We start from the raw sequence: 15,059 nt of genomic DNA on the forward strand, positions 1-15,059 counted from the left end.
GGTCTGGCCAGTGCAGCCTTGGATGCACAAGTGTCTTGGGGCCAGTGGTGGCTGCCTCTGTGCCCACAACTGTCCATCCATGCCCAGAGGAGGATCCCAGAGTGTAGGAGGAGAACCTGGAGAAGAATTTTGCTCTGGATCCAGCAGAGGGGCTTTCAGAGGAAGCCACAACCCAGAGGGGGACCCCCCAACCCTCCTACAGTCCTGGGGCCAGAGGGTGAGTGTGGGGAGTGCAGAGCCGGGCCCATGTCTGTGCACACGTGTGTGTTTGCCCGTGTCTGTCCACACGTGTGTGTGTGTGCCTGCCCCGTGTGCTCTTTGGCGTGCGTGTCTGTGCGTTTCCCACACACACGTGTTTCCAAGAGCCTCAGTTGCTTGGGCGTTCTAAGGGGATCTCTATGTGGCCAGATGTGCATTTCCAAGTGTGTAATGAGCCCGGTGCCCATAGTGGCTCAAGCAGGGAGTCAGGGCTGGGGGAAGAGCCACAGCAAGACAATGCTGTCCCCATGTGGGACAGCCTGTCCAACTGCAGAGACGCAGGGAGGAGGTGGCTTGGGTTGGGGCAGAGGGACTTCCCAGCTCTAATTGGGAAGCCATCATTTCCACCATCCCCAGGACACCGCGCACTGATGTCCGGCGAGCCGGCATGAGGCCCGCTGCTGAGGGCCCCTCTGTCCTGATGCTGGCACCCTTCAGGGTGTCATGGCAGGACAAATAGGCAGGGCTACATGCGACCTGGCTGCAGCCTCACTGCCCGCACCTGCCTGAGCCTAATGGACTCCTGTTGGACAGCTGGGGCTGCTGGAGCCCAGAGTCCCCTTGCAGTGCCACTCCCGCAGCCCTCTACACCCCCGCCCGCCCCATCCATTTCCCTGCGGCCACGGCTGCCACACCAGCTCCTGGTATTGAGCAGTGAGATGAGAAGGTGTGAAGGATACGAGGGCACCAGGGACAGGCTGGCAGGCAAGATGGATGAGGGGGCAGGGGGCCAGCAGGCGCCTCGGGCAGGCAGGGCAGGCCAGCCGGGGAGGGGTGTGCAGGGAGGCCTGCCTGCGTGTGTGCGTGTGCATGCCTGCGTCTGTGCACGTGCCGTGTGGTAAGTCCATGTGCACAGAAGCTGCACATGTGTGCACTGTGTGGCGAGTCAGCAGGCTCTGAGTTCATCCGTGTGTCTGCGTGTGTGTGGGTTAGCATGTCAGTGTGCTCATGTGTGTGTCGGGGGGCGGCTGTTTCCCATCACACAGATCAGAATCGCACACACACACATATCAGGGGCCACTACAATCCCAGCCTGGCCCTCCCTTGGTTATCTCGGTGAAGGGGAGCCACCAGGACCGGAATGGATCCCCCAACTCCCTCCATCATCTCCCCACTTCCCACCCACCATGCCACGGCCAGGGCAGATGACTACACCTTGTGGTATAGCCCCAAGGGGCTGCTCAGACCCTCCATCTCACACAGATCACCCCCATCTTGCCTAGCAGCAACTCCAGAGCGCTGGCAGCCTTCTCTGACACAGCTGGGCATGGGGTTGAGCCAGGGGCCGGCCCTCCTCCCGTTACATGCCCCCAGAGCCAGCCCACCCTCTTCGTGTGGGGTCCCATCCAGCTCTGCAGGCTGAGATCTGAGACACAAGGGATTGAGCCACAGGCATCTCTGAGCTGCAGGGAGGAGCGCCCAGAACATAGCGCTCAGGGAGAAGCAGCCCTGCCACCCCCCAGCCCCTCCGTGCCCCCTCTTAGGAATCAAGATCACTGTCAACCCAACATCCCCAAGACAGGATTCTGGAGGAGGTGTGGGGTGCTCCCGCCAGACGACCCACTCTGTGCCATTGGGCAAGAGTCAAAAGGCCAAAGAGCACCCTCAACCAAGGGACCGGCATCAGCTCAGGGGGACCTCCAGGTTCTGCCTCCCTGCAGAGTGATCCGTGTGTCCCCTGAATGCCCAGCACAGGCTGCAGGCAGCTTGGAGAAGGGGCCCAGTCAGGCCAGAGAGAACAGACAGACCCACAGGCAGAGCGGACGCCCACTTCTCACCTGGGCCAGCCTCACCATTTCCACTCATGCCCAGACGGAGGCTACGTGGGCACCGTTCAGCCAGGGCACTGCCCCCAGTGCCAGGCGGGATGGGCTTACTGCTCTCCAGGCTGGGCTGGACCATCACAGGCAGAAGAGATTATGTGCTTAGGTTAACTGGGGAGACTGAGGCACTCCGGAGACTGTAGGACCTGCCAGCGTTGCGCAGCTCCCTGAGTTCATCCACGTGTTTGTGTGTGTGGATTCGCATGCCACAGGACCTGGGCTTCCCGCCACCCCAGTCTGGGGCTCTATGCTGACCACACTCATTGCTGCTGCCCCCTTGTGTTTCCTGCTCACACTCCTCCTGACAATTGCGCATCTGCCGGCCGGCTGGGGCCAGCCTCGGGTCAGGGGTCTGGGTCTTGGTGGGAGGGCACCCCCTCCGCCATTCAGCCCTCAATCTGCTGCTCCCACTGTGCCTCCCAACCCCTGGGGCCCAGCCCCTCCAGTCAGCCAGGCCTGGACCCCTGCAGATGCCCAGCCGTCCTCAAGAACCACCCTCCCACCCACTCACCCCTGCCACGCCTGAGCCCATCGATCAGGAATAGCTGGGGGGTTCTTAGTTAGGGAAGGGAGGGGCCTGAAGAGGGAGGACAAGGAGGGAGGAAGGGGGGGCTCTGCAACGTCAGAACCTGCCCACCTGCCCTCCTTCCGCACAGCCTTGGACAGCACAGCCTGAGAGTGGCTTGGAGAAGGGCCCCTGCACGCCCCAGAGTCTGCATCTCACCTTCGGAGACCAGGAGTCCAGCTCAAGTGGGAAGACCACGACCTCGGGACGTGGACGAAGGGCGATCGAAGACGCAAGGACAGTCCTGCCGAGAGACCACAGCCTGTGTGAGCACCTGAGGGCTGGGCTGAGGTGCCGAGTGGACGAGTGGTGACCGCCCCTCCCGGCAGGCAGGGTCCCCTTGGGTGGCAGCCACAGCCCAGCCCCAGCCAAGCAGTGTTTCTCCAGGAGCCGGACAGCCGCTCTGTCTCCATGGCAGGTAGGCTACGTGAAGCAGAGGTGGCCTCATGGGTCGGGCTCAGGTTCCAGGGTGGGTGGGCAGGGTGGGAACCAAGGCGGCCCCGCTGAACCCAGGCCCTGTGCAAGAGGGTGGGGCAGGGGCACCCCAAGCTAAGGTCTGAGATCCCCATGGGACAGGGCTCACGGCTGCCCAAGTGCAATGATGGGAGAGGCCGGGGACCATGCTGTTCCGGGAGATGAGCGCCTCACTGCGCACGTGTGACCTCAGGCCTCTCCCTGAGCCCCAGCTCCTTCAGCAAGTTGGGGGCTGGACAAGAAGGCTTAGCTTCCCTTCCAGACTTGACACTCGATGCTTCCGGCAAGCTGTCATCTCTGGGCCCTAAGGAGTGCTGGCTTCTAGAGGGACTGAGCAGAGGACAGGCTCCCCCCCAGAGTCCCTGAAAGTGTCGAGGGGCAGCACATTGGCTGCGATGGGCAGCGGGTGAGCCCGTAGAGGACTTGGGAGCCAGTGACGACCGGCAAAGCCTCCAGGCCCAGCGAAGTCATGAGCCCCGCCCCTTGGGACCCATCGCCATGGACGCAGGGGGTACTGGCATCGCCTGGATGACGTACCTGCCCCAGCAGGGCAGCCGGGTGACAAGCAGTTACCCTTCTGAGGGACTGGCCGCAGGGGCAGGGGGACATCAGCCCATCTATCCATCCTGCCCAGGGTCCTCAAACCTGATGTGACCCATTGCTGTCACAAGGACGCCCCCTCCTCTGTGAGGCTGCAGAAATTCCAGGAGCTTCGCATGCAGCTCTCAGGGCTGCTGAGGACGCAGCCACGGCCCTGGGCTCCACACTCTCCCCAGGCACATACTAAGAGCTCACCCTCGCCAGGTGCCGTCCACCTGGTACCTCGGCAGATGCTATGCCACCCTGGGAGCCTCCACCACCCGCCTGTCTGCCAGTTCATCCATCTCTGCAACACCTAGCATCCCCCCTCTGCTCCAGGCATCCCACGGTTTTACAGTCGTGTAAATGCCCCAAAGCCACTCGGGTGGGGACACAGCTGAGAATAAAACCATGTCCCCGGACTCCCAGCCACTGTGGCTTCCATGGCCCGTCCAGCTCCTCAGTCCCTTATGGGGCTGCAATAAAATAATAGTTCGTTTTTCAGGATTTTTTTCCATTTAAAATATTTTAATTATAAAATATACATAACAAAATTTACCATCTTAACCTTTTTTTTTTTTTTTTTTTAAGACACAGTCTCGCTCTGTCACCCAGGCTGGAGTGCAGTGGTGCAGTCTTGGCTCACTGCAACCTCCACCCCCTTGGGTTCAAGTGACTCTTGTGTCTCAGCCCCCTGAGTAGCTGGGATTACAGGCGCCCGCCAGCACTCCTGGCTAATTTTTATATTTTAAGTAGAGATGGGGTTTGCCATGTTGGCCAGGCTGGTCTCAAACTCCTGACCTCAAATGACCCGCCCGCCTCGGCCTCCCAAAGTGCTGGGATTACAGGCATGAGCCACCGCGCCCGGCCCACCTTAACCATTTTTAAATGCACGGTTTTGTGACATTAATTACATTCACACTGTACAAGTAGAGGTTCCTCTTCAAAGACTTTCCTCCCATATAATTAGGAATAAATAATAACTTCTCTTCGAAACAAAATGTATTCAAAGACCTATGCTAACATTCTTAAATATCTGCTAGCCATAATAAAAAAAAAAATCAATATACTTTATGTTCTTAGCTCCCACAATTTAGCCTAAATATTTGCCCTGGCATGCTACAAGTTTTCCCTCCTTCTTTGTTCTCCTCTGACTTTGCCTCTTTTAAAAGTTCTAAGTTACTAGGCAATCAGGACAAATACAGAATGTGAGGTCCCATTCCAGCCAATGAGAACCGGACACATGTCAGGTTGTAAATGACCCTGTCTCCTTTGTTCGGTGCACTCTCGTGGCAAAACTGCTGGCGAGTGTACCCTTTCTGCAAAAAGTAAAAAAATGACCTTGCTGAGGAAATTAAATTTATGTTCAAGTGCTATTTCTTTTTTTTTTTTTCTTTTTCTTTTTCTTTTTTTTTGAGATGGAGTCTCGCTCTACCGCCCAGGCTGGAGTGCAATGGCGTGATCTCAGCTCACTGCAAGCTCTGCCTCCCGGGTTCACGCCATTCTCCTGCCTCAGCCTCCCAAGTAGCTGGGACTACAGGCGCCCGCCACCACACCCGGCTAATTTTTTGTATTTTTAGTAGAGACGGGGTTTCAAGCGTGTTAGCCAGGATGGTCTTGATCTCGTGACCTTGTGATCCACCTGCCTCGACCTCCCAGAGTGCTGGGATTACAGGCGTGAGCCACCGCACCTGGCCGTTCAAGTGCTATTTCTTTTTTTTTTTTTTTTTTTTCAGACTAAGTCTGGCTCTGTTGCCCAGGCTGGAGTGCAGTGGCCGGATCTCAGCTCACTGAAAGCTCCGCCTCCCGGGTTTACGCCATTCTCCTGCCTCAGCCTCCGGAGTAGCTGGGACCACAGGTGCCCGCCACCTCGCCCGGCTAGTTTTTTGTATTTTTTAGTAGAGACGGGGTTTCACCGTGTTAGCCAGGATGGTCTCGATCTCCTGACCTTGTGATCCGCCCGTCTCGGCCTCCCAAAGTGCTGGGATTACAGGCTTGAGCCACCGCGCCCGGCCAAGTGCTATTTCTTTACGGCACCGGAAAACAAGCATTTCTAACAACGTTGTTGTGCAACCATCATTTACATCCATCTCTAGAACTTTTTGCATCTTGCAGAACTGATATTCTGTCCTTATGAAACAACAACTCTCCATTTCCTCCTTCCCAGCCCCTGGCAACCACCGTTTTACTTTCTGTTTCTATGAATTTGGCCTCACCAGGTACCACCTATGAGTAGAATCATATGGTATTTGTCCTTTGGTGTCTGGCTTATTTCACACAACAGTGTCTTCAGGGCTCATCCATGTTGTAGCATGTGTCAGAATGTTCTTCCCTGTTCAGGCTGGATGCTATTCCCTTGCACAGATGGCCCCACTTTGTTCATCCATCCATTCTCCGATGGACACTGGGTTGCTTCCATTTCTTGGCTATTGTGAATCATGCTGATACGAACATGGGTGTGTAAATATCTGTTTGAGTTCCTTCTTTCAATTCTTTCTGGTATAGACCCAGAAGTGGAATTGCTGGATCATATGGTAATTCTAGGCTGCGCATGGTGGCTCACGCCTGTAACCCCAGCACTTTGGGAGGCTGAGGTGGGCAAATCACCTGAGGTCAGGAGATCGAGACCAGCCTGGACAACATGGTGAAAGCCCATCTCTAATGAAAATACAAAAACTAGCCAGGCATGATGGTACACACCTGTAATCCCAGCTACTCAGGAGGCTGAGGCAGGAGAATCTTTTGAACCAGGGAGGCAGAGGTTGCAGTGAGCCGAGATCATGCCACTGCACTCCAGCCTGGGTGACAGAGCAAGACTCCATCTCAAAAAGAAAAAAACAAATATATATATGTTTAGTAATTCCAGTTTTAATTTTTTGAGGAGCTACCATGCTGTTCTCCCCAGCAGCTGCACCATTTTACATTCTCACCAGCAGTGCACAAGAGTTCCAGTTTCTTGAGGCCAGGCGTAGTGGCTCATGCCTGTAATCCCAACACTTTAGGAGGCCAAGGTGGGAGGATCACTTGAGCTCAGGAGTTCGAGACCAGCCTGGTCAACGTAGGGAGATCCTATTTCTAAAAATAAATAAATAAATAAATAAAAATTTAAAAATAGCCGTGTATAGTGGTGTGTGGCTATAGTCCCAGCTACCTGTAAGTCTGATATGGGAGGATTACTTGAGGCCAGGAGGTCGAGGCTGCAGTGAGCTATGACTGAGCCATTGCTGCACTCCAGCCTGGGCAACAGAGTGAGACCCTGCCTTAAATAAATACATAAATAAATAAAAAGAAGTTATAATTTTTCCATCTCCTTACCAACACTTTTTATTTTCTGGTTTCTTTTCTAATAGCCACCTTAATGGGTGTAAAATGGTATCTTATTTAGCTAAGTTTTTTTTTTTTTTTTAATTGGAGGGGTGAAGGGTGGCAAAGCATTTGACCAAGACTTGTGCCAGGATTGCAGATCAAAAGACAAGATGTTTAGAAAAGGGTGCAGAGGCCAGAGAAAAAGACAGTAGGATGGGCTTCTGGAGGCAGGCTCTGGGCGGGTTGTCAGGGTCAGGGATGGGTAATTGGTGCTGAATGAGGGACTCTTCTTGGCTCAGCTCTCCTTCAGCAGCACCGGGAAGCAGGGTCCCACAGAGCTGGGGAAGACCCCGGCCCCCTCCCTCCACCACACACACACATATCATCTAGAACAGATGCTGTTCGTGAAGGGCCCCTTGTGCACCAGCCCCTTCGTGTGGTCACTAATCCTCACATCAGCCTTGTGAGGCAGGTATAAAGAAACCCTTCCAACAGATGTGGAAACTGAGGCTCCAGGGGTGAAACTGAGGCCACATAGACACAAGATGGCCCAAACATTCTCTGGGGAGCAAGACAGGCCCTGACACTACCCTCAAGGAGCACGCTGGCAAAAAAGACTTTAAGTGAGCATTTACTTCACAGAGTGATGCTGAGTGGGGGATCCTGTGAGAACACAGCCCTGGCAGTCAGGGAGGGCTTCCTGGAGGAAGAGGCATATAGGTGCAGCCTGAAGGATGAGAGCTTGCCGGGTGATGCATGAGGCCCACGCTTCCATCCTCTCTCTGCAGCCTTCCTGTCCGCTGGCTTCGGCATACTTGCACCCTCAGAGACCTACCCACTACCCACAACCAGCTCTGGCTGGGAGCCCCGGCTGGGGTCGCCATTCCCATCAGGCCCTTGCACCAGCTCTACTGGGGCCCAAGCTGTGGCCGAGTCCAATGGGCAGGGCCCCAAGAACCCACGTGTGTCCAGTGTGACGGTTCAGTTGGAGATGAAGCCTCTGTGGGAGGAATTCAACCAGCTGGGAACTGAGATGATCGTTACCAAGGCAGGCAGGTGTGAGCAGCAGGGGCGGGGCGGGGCAGGGGCCAGGGCTGGAGCTGTATCCGGCTGCTGAGCACCTCCCTCCTGCAGAAGGATGTTTCCCCCCTTCCAGGTGAAGATCCTGGGCATGGACTCCCTGGCTGACTACGCCCTGCTCATGGACTTCATCCCCCTGGATGACAAGAGATACAGGTGCGGGGACCGGCCTGGGGCGCAGGCTCGGGTCTCAGGTGCTGAGACCAGGAATTAGACCCTTCCTGCACTCCCAGGTGAGGCAGGGGCCTGTCCAAGCAATGTCAGGAAGGCCCAGCATAAGGGCAGGACGACAGACAGGCAACAACAGCCTGAGGGCAGGAGGGAGCCCAGCTCAGGGTACCCGGCAGACTTCCATGGGCAGTAGGCTAGCCTCGGGCAGGCAGCATTCCTTGGGCAGTGGGCTAGCCTTGGGCAGGCAGAGAGGTCTAGCCCAGGGCAGCAGGGGTTATCCTGTCATCCACCAGCCGGGTGCAGCCACAGGGATCTCAGGTCTCAGCAGGCTTCTCTGAGCCTTGGGTTCCTTAGCCAGGTGTCCACAAGGTGGGCTGGGCAGTGTTGGAGTCAGCAGCAGGCCCTTCACCCCGCCCGTATTGTTCAGGTATGACTCTGGTTAGGGCAGCCCTCACCACCTCGCTGTGCTCCCCAGGTATGCCTTCCACAGCTCGGCCTGGCTGGTGGCGGGCAAGGCAGACCCAGCCACACCCGGCCGCGTGCACTTCCACCCTGACTCACCGGCCAAGGGCGCCCAGTGGATGCGCCAGATCGTGTCCTTCGACAAGCTCAAGCTGACCAACAACCTGCTGGATGACAATGGCCACGTGAGGCCCGGGCCACGGCGGAGACGGAAGGGCCTGGGGTCAGGGCTGGTGGGGCCCTTGGTGCCCAATGGCCTTGGTGACCATCACCTAGGCCTGCTGCTGGCCAAGGCTGGGCGGGGAGTGGGGGTGGCACAGCAGGGAGGGCTGTCCAGGCAGGTGGAAAAGGGGGTGGGGCCGGGGGAATGTTCCAGCATACATTGTCCCCCACAAGGAGAGGGAGGACAATGTATGGAACGCCCAGCCTAGGCCAGGCCGCTATATGTGTGGACACAGCATCATTGACACTTGGTCAAAGAGCCAACAATCCCTGCCCTCACAGAGGTCACTTCCTGGGGCAGGGGCAGGGTCCAGAAGACACTGTGTCCAGCATCTCAGATAGGGACAAATGCCAAAGAGAAAGCGGAGCTATGGAAGGGGCGGAGAAAGGGTGCTGCTGCTCTCAGGGGGTGCAGCGAGCTGAAGACCTGAAGGAGGTGGGGACGGAGGGGCCCATGCCTGTCAGAGGGGACAGCAGGTGCAAAGGCCCTGAGTCCGGAGAATCCTGGGCCCGCAGAACTGCAAGAGGCACCCATGGGGCCGGAGTGGAGCCAGGAGGGGAAGCCAAAGAGGCGAGTGCCTGAGGGGCCGGGGCTGACTGCTGGGGGCTCTGGCTTTTACCGTGTGGGGTGGAAGTCGCTGGAAGGTTAGGAGCAGGGGGCTATGTGATGTGGCTTCCTAGGCAGCTGTGTGGAGAAGAAACAGAGGGGTAAGGCGGGGACAGAGGACAGGCCAGGAGGCAACCGAGGAAACCAGTGAACGTGACAATGGCGGGCCGGCACGCAGGCAGCGGGTGGCAGCTGCGATGTGGGGTGTGAGAGGACATGGAGGCAAGGATCCTCAAACACAAGGGGCCTTTAACACAGAACCACAGCCTTTCCAGCTCAGACCCTGCGCCACCATGAAAGGAACAGGGCAGTAGGCCCGGGGCAGGCCTCCAGCTTGGAGGGAAGGACTCCAGCCTCAGGGAGTCCGCTGCGGCCTGCCTCACCCCCGTACCCCTGCTCTGTCCCTTCCACAGATCATTCTCAACTCCATGCACCGCTACCAGCCCCGTTTCCACGTGGTCTTCGTGGACCCACGCAAGGACAGTGAGCGCTACGCCCAGGAGAATTTCAAATCCTTCATCTTCACGGAGACCCAGTTCACAGCCGTGACGGCCTATCAGAACCACAGGGTGGGTGAACCAGCTCGGGAGCACCCGATGCAGGCCCATTTCACAGGGGTGGAGACTGAGCCCGGAGGCTTGCAGCCCTCACTGGCACAGACTACTGCCCTCCCCACTTATCCTGAGCATCTGCTGTCAGTCAAGGCCCTGCCCGCACTCCTATCAGCTCAGAGTTCCTGGGCCAAGGGGACCGGGTGCCAGGGAAGACAAGGTGGCTGAGCCTGGCTCAGGGCCAGCCCCACAACTGCACTTTGTCTCCTGCAGATCACCCAGCTGAAAATCGCCAGCAACCCTTTTGCCAAGGGCTTTAGAGAGAGTGACCCGGACTCCTGGTACTGTCTGACCCCGACCCTAGCCCCTCACTCCCAACCCCAGGCATATCCTAAGGCCTCAGTTCCTGACCCTTGTTTCAGGGTCACACCCTCTGACCCATCCTGGGGCCCCACCATCTGAATCTGGCCATGATCCCTGGCCTGGGTTCTTCCCCTTGATCCCCTCCCCCAATTCCTGCTCGCTCCATCTTCAGGCCTGTGGCCCCACAGCCCCTGCTCAGTGTCCCAGCCCGGAGTCACAGCAGCCTCAGTCCCTGTTTGCTGAAGGGCGCCACAGAGAGGAAGAAAGGTAAGGCTCCAGGCCTGCAGACAGGGGGACTAAGGCGTACACGGTGGGCGGGAAGCAAAGGGACAGGACCTCCAGGAAGGGGCTTGAGCAGCTCAGCAAACCCACAGGGCCCCTGTGTGGACACAGAGGGGGAAGCAAACATGCCTAAGACAATATGGGGCTCAGAACAGACAGCACAGGCAGGGGGTGCCAGGCGGGCTTCCTGCAGGAGGTGGCTCCCAAACTGGGCTTTGGAAGACTGGGAAGCGTTTGGACAGAGGGAGAAGGTGAAGAAGAAATTCCAGATAGAGGGAAAAGCAAGGGCAAAGGCTGAGAGGTAGGTAACTTGGGAAGGAGGAGCAGGAAGGGACCAGGGCAGGCCTGGGATGAGGGCTGAGGATACGATGGGAGGCCCAGAGTCCACTCAGACCATTTCCTCCCTCAGACCCCAACAAAGCTTCAGCTTCCACCTCCAGGACCCCTGCTCGGCTCCATCATCAGCTGCTGCCCCCACCTGAGGCCCTGCTGGCCCCAGCCACCTACAGGCCTGTCACCTATCAGAGCCTGTACTCTGGAGCCTCAAACCACCTAGAGATCCCAAGGACCCGACCGGCACCATATCCCCTCCCCAACATCCGGGCTGATAGTGATCAAGGAGGCCTGCCTCTCCCAGCTGGGCTGGGGCTCCTGTCCCCCACTGTGGTGTGCCTGGGGCCTGGCCAGGACTCCCAGTGATGGCAGAAGCCCTGTGGGGAAGCCCTGCTACCCTGGACCTTACACCCGGCGTGGGAATCAGCCTCTGCCCCACCCCGTCCAGCCCCACCTCTGTCTCAAGGACAGCAGAGTAGGTGAAAGTCTACAGAAAGAGACTACCTGCCCAGGGTCACAGCAAGGCTGAGACCATGGCAAGCTTGGAACCAGGCCTTCTACCTCCCAACCCCAGCAGCCTGAATACTGTGCCCTCTTGCTTTGGGGGTAACTCCCAAAAACCCTGCCTTACCTCTCTCTTCCCCCAACATTAAACTATTTGGCACGAGTGGTCAGAGCACTTCCGTCCTCGTGGTCAGGGCGGGGCCCTCAGGAACTCCCAGACCCATCACAGTCCCCACATCAGCCCTGTGTAGGCATCCCGAAGCTCTGCTCAGTGCCGTCCGCATCCCTGGGAGCACACAGTGATATTAAAAGTGGTGACTCCAGCCCAGTGGCAGGGCTGCACTTGCCCAGATGAGGATCGAAACTGGCGCTCAGAGAGGCACGGGATCTGCTCAAAGTCACACAGCAGGGCATGGCAGACACCCGCCACCCCACGTTTAAATACTGTGTGCAAGGCTGGGGTCATCTGGTCCCCAAGCCCAGGGTCTGGTGGAAGGGTGCGGAACCACGGTGGTCAGTGATGACAGGAGCCGAGGAAGGGACGGGGGAGGGATTTGGGAATCCGGTCAAGACTCAAGGCAGGGAGAAGAGCTCTGGACGCTGGGACAAGGAGATCAAAGGCCTGGGCTGGAGTCCGAAGGAGCCTGAGGGGAAGACAAGACTGGGAGCGGCGCACGCCACTCAGCGGCACCGGGAGGGAGCACCAGAGGGAGGGCTAGGCCGGACGCTCCTCTCGTGCACCGATCGACCTCGGGGTCCTAGAGGGGCGTTCCCGTGGAATCCCAGCTCCGCACATCCTGGAGCCCCTAGGGGAGGGACGGACCAGCGGGGGCCGGCGAGGCCTCATCAGACACCCCAACGCCAGGACCCAACGGGACCGAGGACGGTCGCCGGGCGCTTCACGGTTCGCGCGGTTCCAGGATCTCGAAGGACACACCCGGCAAGTCCTCCAGCTCCGCGCCCACCTCCCTCCCCGCGGCCACGCCCCCGGCCCCGCCCCCGGCCCCGGCCCGGCCCTGCCGGAAGCACAGTCCGCCGGGACACGCCTTTCCGGCCACGCCCTCCACCTCGAGCCGCCGCCTCGCTCCCTAGTCCTTCTTAGCAAAAACTCCAGTCCAGGCCCCGCCCCCAGGCCGCCCCAGCGTCGATTGCCTACAAGGCCCCGCCCCCTAACAGACCCCGTCCCACCGAGGCCCCGCCTTCAAACAGGCCCCGCCCTCGAACAGACCCAGTCCCACCGAGACCCTGTCTCCGGACAGGCCCCGCGCCGGAACAGACCCAGTCCCACCGAGGCCCCCCGACACTGCCGCCGCTCCGCAGCCCCCCGGGCTGGACGCGTCGGGCGGGTGGCCCCTTCTCCCTCTCAGCTTCCGGAGGGACCCGGGCTGATCGCCCCGCCCCGCCCCGCCCCGCCCCGCCCCGCCTCTTCCCTCGCTCGACCCCGCGCCCTCCGCGTCGCGGCCGCGCAGGACTCGGCATGCTGCCCGACTGCCTGTCGGCCGAGGGCGAGCTGCGCTGCCGCCGGCTGCTGGCGGGGGCCACGGCCCGACTCCGCGCACGGCCCGCGTCGGCCGCGGTGCTCGTGCCGCTCTGCTCAGTGCGCGGGGTCCCGGCTCTGCTGTATACGCTGCGGTCCAGCCGCCTGACCGGGAGGCACAAGGGCGACGTCAGGTACAGCGGCCAGGAATTCCTTGCCCTTTGCCGGAGGCCGCGGCTGGCAGGGACCTCGGGCAGGGCACTTAGCCCCTTCGAGCCTCGGTTTCCGCCTCCGTAAAATGGGTCTGGGGAGAGCCCCTACGCCCACGGGCTGCGGCGAGGGATCAGCGATCCGTGTGCCTCGGCTCCAGTGCACCTGCCTGGGCGCCACGCCCTCACCGCTTAGACCCCTCGTGCTAGTCCCTGCGCGCACGCCTCAGCCGGGGACACCCCTCTGAGCTGTTTCCCGCTAAGAACGCGGACGCCGCCCCCTGCCGGCGACTACGGAGAGGTTCGGGCCCCGCCCGGCGGGATTTGAGGACATAGTCCCCGAGGACAATGTCAGTGCTACTGGGGCCACCATAGGCCGAATTTGGGTATCTGAGCCCTAGGATCTTCTTGCTCCTGCTGCAGACCCTCTTGTCCTGCGCTGCCCCTGGCTTCTCTTCCTTATCGCCATTGCTCAGGGAGATAAACTGGCCTCCAGAGGTCGTGTGGCTTGCCTGGGGCTTCCCAGCAAACTAGGAGCAGAGGCAGGCGATGCTTTGGTGGGCCACTGGCCCCCCGCACTGCTGACACCCCGACCTCTCCATGGCCCTAAGAGTCCAAGGATCAGACTCCCTGTTTCTGTTTAGTTTCCCAGGCGGCAAGTGCGACCCGGCTGACCAAGACGTGGTGCACACGGCCCTGCGGGAAACCCAGGAGGAACTGGGCCTGGCAGTGCCCGAGGAGCACGTGTGGGGCCTGCTGCGGCCTGTGTATGATCCGGTAAGCCACCTGGCTGAGGCCACCGCCCCCTCATTCACTCACTCTGTGCCTGCCCTGGAGCTAGGCCCCCACGGACCAGGAGAGTGGTCATGGACCCCCACAGGCACAAAGTGTGGAGGGGTGCCCCTAACCTGCCTGGTCACATGCGCCACCCCACACAACCCCTTGGGAAGAGATTGGGGAAGCTCTGGTGTCCTGAGTAGAGGTGGCCCAGGGCGATGGGGTGGGCCACCTCTGCTCAGCTTGGTGGATTAGGGTCAGGGAGGCTTCATGGGGTAGGCAGGGATTGAACCTGGGCTTGAATGCCAAGTGGGAGATTGTCCTAAGCAGAGGGAACAGGTCTAGTGCATTTGAGGAGACCTGAGTCAGTCGGCATGGCTGGAGGACACAGGCAGGTGGACCTGAACATCACTACCTAAGGCCTGTGCATGGCAAAGGGGGTCTTCCTCTCACACGCCCCTCCCCAGCCTTCAAACCCAACTGAAGCCATGCTTCCCTGACCGCCTGCCCTCTTCCCCAGCAAAAGGCCACCGTGGTGCCAGTGCTTGCTGGTGTGGGCCCACTGGATCCCCAGAGCCTCAGGCCCAACTCGGAGGAGGTGAGCTGGGGGATGTGAGGGGTTGGACTGTTCCAGTCCTCTGTCTACCCTCTCTGCCTCCTGCCTGCAGGTGGATGAGGTGTTTGCACTCCCGCTAGCCCACCTGCTGCAGACGCAGAATCAGGGCTATACCCACTTCTGCCAGCGTGGCCACTTCCGCTACACACTACCTGTCTTCCTGCATGGACCACACCGGGTCTGGGGCCTCACAGCTGTCATCACCGAGTTTGCCCTGCAGCTGCTGGCACCTGGTACCTACCAGCCCCGCCTGGCCGGCCTGAGCTGGCCAGGGGCTGAGGGCCTGGCCCACCCTCAGCAGCCCCTGGTTTCACCCTGCCAGGCCAGCTCCACTTCAGGACTGAATAAAGGCCTTTGACAGCTCTAGAGCTCCTGCTTGTCCTGTGCTGGGGCCTTGACA

The 15,059-nt window shown here is 59.4% G+C and overlaps 2 protein-coding genes and 1 long non-coding RNA gene across 6 annotated transcripts; 2 read left to right on the forward strand and 1 right to left on the reverse strand.

The window, feature by feature from the left end:
* Positions 1–18: 18 nt before the first annotated feature.
* LOC105469823 (T-box transcription factor 10) lies at positions 19–11,870 on the forward strand. The gene is made up of 9 exons (XM_024789075.2): positions 19–217; positions 2,738–3,064; positions 7,794–8,061; positions 8,140–8,241; positions 8,732–8,903; positions 9,961–10,116; positions 10,372–10,439; positions 10,634–10,728; positions 11,153–11,870. Exons 2-9 carry the CDS (start codon positions 3,058–3,060, stop codon positions 11,440–11,442), a joined length of 1,158 nt encoding a protein of 385 aa, XP_024644843.2. The 5' UTR covers positions 19–217; positions 2,738–3,057; the 3' UTR covers positions 11,443–11,870.
* Positions 6,609–12,972, reverse strand: LOC112424567 (uncharacterized). 3 transcript variants are annotated; one of them, XR_011610453.1, is made up of 5 exons: positions 12,869–12,972; positions 9,561–9,625; positions 8,818–8,885; positions 7,641–8,005; positions 6,609–6,774 (listed from the first exon to the last, which is right to left on the reverse strand). It is a non-coding gene; the product is annotated as an uncharacterized lncRNA (long non-coding RNA). The 3 variants fall into 3 exon arrangements; XR_003015355.2 differs by having other exon boundaries at positions 12,859–12,955; XR_011610452.1 differs by lacking the exon at positions 12,869–12,972 and adding an exon at positions 12,404–12,618.
* On the forward strand, positions 12,913–15,025 carry LOC105469692 (nudix hydrolase 8). 2 transcript variants are annotated; one of them, XM_011721082.2, is made up of 4 exons: positions 12,913–13,251; positions 13,911–14,043; positions 14,564–14,641; positions 14,712–15,025. In XM_011721082.2, the coding sequence occupies exons 1-4, from the start codon at positions 13,058–13,060 to the stop codon at positions 15,015–15,017; spliced, it is 711 nt and encodes a 236-aa protein (XP_011719384.1). In that variant the 5' UTR covers positions 12,913–13,057; the 3' UTR covers positions 15,018–15,025. The 2 variants fall into 2 exon arrangements, with proteins under 2 accessions (XP_011719384.1, XP_024644842.1); XM_024789074.2 differs by lacking the exon at positions 14,564–14,641.
* The last annotated feature ends 34 nt before the right edge of the window (positions 15,026–15,059 follow it).

This window comes from Macaca nemestrina, chromosome 12 (genome assembly GCF_043159975.1).
Source record: "Macaca nemestrina isolate mMacNem1 chromosome 12, mMacNem.hap1, whole genome shotgun sequence".
In the NCBI taxonomy this organism is placed as follows: domain Eukaryota; kingdom Metazoa; phylum Chordata; class Mammalia; order Primates; family Cercopithecidae; genus Macaca; species Macaca nemestrina.

Bases quoted from the DNA above. Each gene is read 5' to 3' on its own strand.
- LOC105469823 (XM_024789075.2), top strand. The intron at 8,242-8,731 runs GTGCGGGGACCG...TGTGCTCCCCAG, and splicing joins CTGGATGACAAGAGATACAG to GTATGCCTTCCACAGCTCGG. The intron at 8,904-9,960 runs GTGAGGCCCGGG...TCCCTTCCACAG, and splicing joins TGCTGGATGACAATGGCCAC to ATCATTCTCAACTCCATGCA.
- LOC105469692 (XM_011721082.2), top strand. From the start codon at position 13,058: ATGCTGCCCGACTGCCTGTCGGCCGAGGGCGAGCTGCGCTGCCGCCGG. The intron at 13,252-13,910 runs GTACAGCGGCCA...GTTTCTGTTTAG, and splicing joins AGGCACAAGGGCGACGTCAG to TTTCCCAGGCGGCAAGTGCG. The intron at 14,044-14,563 runs GTAAGCCACCTG...CCTCTTCCCCAG, and splicing joins TGCGGCCTGTGTATGATCCG to CAAAAGGCCACCGTGGTGCC.